General features: G+C 41.1%; 1 protein-coding gene across 1 annotated transcript in view; it reads left to right on the top strand.

Moving 5' to 3' along the window:
* Nucleotides 1-941: 941 nt before the first annotated feature.
* NUF2 (NUF2 component of NDC80 kinetochore complex) overlaps nt 942-3385 on the top strand; it is a 12133-nt gene continuing 9689 nt past the window's right edge. Inside the window, exons 1-3 of the mRNA XM_010173115.2 lie at nt 942-1013; nt 2175-2251; nt 2928-2989. Coding sequence (XP_010171417.1) covers nt 954-1013; nt 2175-2251; nt 2928-2989 — 199 coding nt within the window. The 5' untranslated portion in view covers nt 942-953. The remainder of the gene's footprint in view (nt 1014-2174; nt 2252-2927; nt 2990-3385) is intronic.

The following is a 3385-nucleotide window of genomic DNA, read 5'->3' on the forward strand; positions in this document are numbered from 1 at the left end:
GGACATGGGTTAGTCAGGGACTTGTCAATGTGAGGTTAATGGTTCCAATCTAGGCAGTTCTGCGATTCTGTGAGCTACAGGGCTAAACCTAGAGCTTCTCCTCTCTTCAGCTGGTGAGAAGCTTGTTTAGGCCTTGCTAGGAAGGGGATCTATTAAAAAATGGACAAACACAAAATTACACGACCTGTCTTTCTCAGTTCTGTGGGAACCAGGTTGAAATAGCCGCTGTGTTTGGGGTAGTGTCATAGTTTCAACAGCTTAGTTGATCCACTAGTATTTTTAAACCAATCCTGTGAAAAAACAACCCCTCCCTGCTCCACCTCCTTTTTTCTTTTATTGGTCTGACCATTAATGTTACTGCAGGTTTGCAGTGACCTCAACAAAAGAGAAGTGGCTTTAAAATTGAATTATGCCTCTGTGATTCCTTGTGCTGCTATGCGTGTGCTTGCACCTGCTGCAGGCTGACCCTGCTTGTTTAGGGAATGATGGGATGATTGTTTTTAAGAAGGAAGATTGATTTGAACTGATTGTGGATTAGTGTTGTAAATGAATAAGCGTTTGGCTTGTAGGTGGTTTTTTTTTTCCCTCCTCTATTTTAATTAATGTGATGAAGGGCACTCTTTGCTATGGGATCATAATTTCTCTGACTTTTTTTAGATTTTTGGTGTCACTTGGTTTGAAAACTGCTCTGCCAGAAAAAGAATGCATAGCTGTGGCAGTTAGGGCTCTAGTTTTCTGAGCTGATGGCTGTCTCATAATTGTGTTGTGAGATAGTAATGGTTGAACTCCAAACTGTTGGAAAGTAAAACTTGTTAGTCTTGTCTTCTCAGTGACGTTGTTCTTCATGTGTTAAAGGCAGGACTACTTTTAAGGCCTAGTCTGGGAGCCCTGAATAATCAATTGTATGGAATACTGATTCATGTCCTTTCTTCTCACAGCCTGAAATTTTACACATGATTTACATGAGAGTCCTGCAGAAGGTGTATGGAATCCGCCTGGAACATTTCTACATGGTATGTCTGTAGTGGCAGGTGAAGGGGAAAAAAAGATTACACTTAACAATAACAATTAAATGTTGAATTATCTTCCTCTTATCTTCTCACTAGCAAATGGCAAGTAGCTTACTGGTTTGTGTGTTGTAATTGCATGAACGGGAGCTTAGAAATTCTCATTGCAGAAAACTCGTGTGTGAGATGCTGTGTACCACGAGCATTTGCATTTGTGTTCAGGGAGGCAGCTAGTCTGTTCACTTGGGCAGGAATGAGTGTGCAGTACCGCTTAGGCTGTGAGGAAGGGCTCTGTGGAGAGCCTTCTCCTTCTGCAGTTAAACTGTGAATTCTTTTTCCAGGAGGAATTAGACAAGCTTATGAAGGGACACTGACTCTGGCCTCGAAATACATGCTGTCTTATTGGGCATCTGCCTTTGGCCATGGCTGGAAGAGAGTCTCTGCTTAGATGTTAGACTGGTCTAGAGGGAAAGCAAATGTCACTTTTAATGTTTGATCACCTCCACTTCTCTGTTAGCCAAGAGGAAAGTAAGGAAAAGTGCAGCTGGAGGTTAACTAATGCCTTGCTGGTTAACAGTTTATCTTCTGTTTCTGTTGGATAAGAACTGATTCCTGAAAGTGAGAATAAATAGTATTGTCTTGTGCCATTTTTTGATAAACTGAATGGGAAGATCATATGTGCATGAGATGATCCAGTTCTTCACAGGCAATGGCATTAGCTGGGATACTGTATTATGAGGTCTGAAATACCAGAAAAGGTGACAGTGTAACACCATCTTCTTCTGACTTCTTCATAAAACAGCTGAGTGTGTGAATTCAGGGTGTTTAAAGAGCTTCTCATTGTTAGGTGTGTAATGCAGAGACTGTCCTTCTGCACCAGTTTTGAACAAATTAAAACAGAGGGTTTAAATCGAATTCCAGAGTTTGTAATGTTGCTGCTTTAGTTATTATTGTCTTTTTATATTTTGACCATCCAAAACTGACACTTAAAATAGTCTAATGATTAACTTGATGGCATTCTTCAGCTTCTAACATGTGTTCCCTGTGAATGGGGAGACCATCCTCAATGTGTTTAACCTACTGGAATTATTCTGTGTTGTGGAAACAAACCTGTGTATTTTTGTTTGAGTGTACTCTACTTATGCATTCTCTCTCTTTACTCTTTAGATGCCAGTCAACGCTGACATAATGTATCCGCAGATATTTGACGGTTTTCTACCTGTTTGTAATTTGTATATTCACATGTAAGTAGAAGATGCTGCACCTGTTCACTTCCTATTCCTTGTAAAGGTCCAATTTACTAGAAGTAGCAGGGCTTTAGGCATGTCTTCTGATGGTGGTTCCACTGCTTGTTGGCTCTGAGCAAAGGGAAATTTGCAGGTGAACAGGGGACAGCGATGTTTAATGGAGTAAAATTCTCAGTAGGCAACTGTCTTGTCAAAATGAATGTGTTAACTAAATTATCTGGCATCACCAAGATGGAGCACAAATCTAGACTTTGAAGGGCTGGAGGGTCATCATTACACCCAGAAGAGGGATCTTGAATACCTGTGATGTAAATTTGCTGTCTGAATTCTATGTAGATATCTTTGGAGTGAAGTGAGTGTTAGACTTTAAGCTTCATTTCAGTGTAAGAGGAGAATTGACTAACAGTGAAGCGTAGGAGCTCCCAAATTAAGTTGAGAAGTTGTTCTGCAGGCAAGTATTTTGTCTATAGAAATCTTTGTGAGATGCTGTAAGAATACATATTTTTAATGCTGATCTGTGTGGGGGGGGTTCTGCTGTGTTACTCTCTTAAGACTTACTGTGATGTGTTTGCTCTGGGATGGGAGGGCAAGATCTGGTTTTTAGTAAAGGGATAAAACACAGACACTGAGCAGTGGTGACTGCAGCTAAAGCTGTGTTTTGTTTTCCTTGCAGGGAGCGCTTACTTCCAGTGTGCCGGATTAATGATTTTCAAATTGCTGATGTTTTAAACCCAAGTAAGCAAGTGTGATCCTGGTGTTTGTTGGGGTGGTGGGTATCACTTGATATCACTTGAAATGCAGGTGCTTTTTCTCATTTGGCATAGCCAGATGGGCATCTCATACAGAGAACCATCCCTGGCTTCCAGCTGCTCTTCTGACCCTTGCTGAGGCCCTTAGATGAGCTGGTTCTAATGAGCAGTTCTCCTTCCTTCTGTAGGCTAATCCAGGCAGATAACTGAGGGGAGTTTTGAATGCTATGAGTCTGTAGAACTCCTGGTCTGGAGAGTGAACTGTGGTGTAACTTGAAATAGTGTAAGAACAGATGGAAATGAAAACTGGCAACTGCAGAATGCTCTAGGATTTCTTATGCTGACGCTTATGTAGGAACTCCAGCAATGGAATTTTTGTTTC

This window comes from Antrostomus carolinensis, unplaced genomic scaffold, assembly GCF_000700745.2.
Source record: "Antrostomus carolinensis isolate BGI_N321 unplaced genomic scaffold, ASM70074v2 scaffold17098, whole genome shotgun sequence".
Lineage (NCBI taxonomy): Eukaryota > Metazoa > Chordata > Aves > Caprimulgiformes > Caprimulgidae > Antrostomus > Antrostomus carolinensis.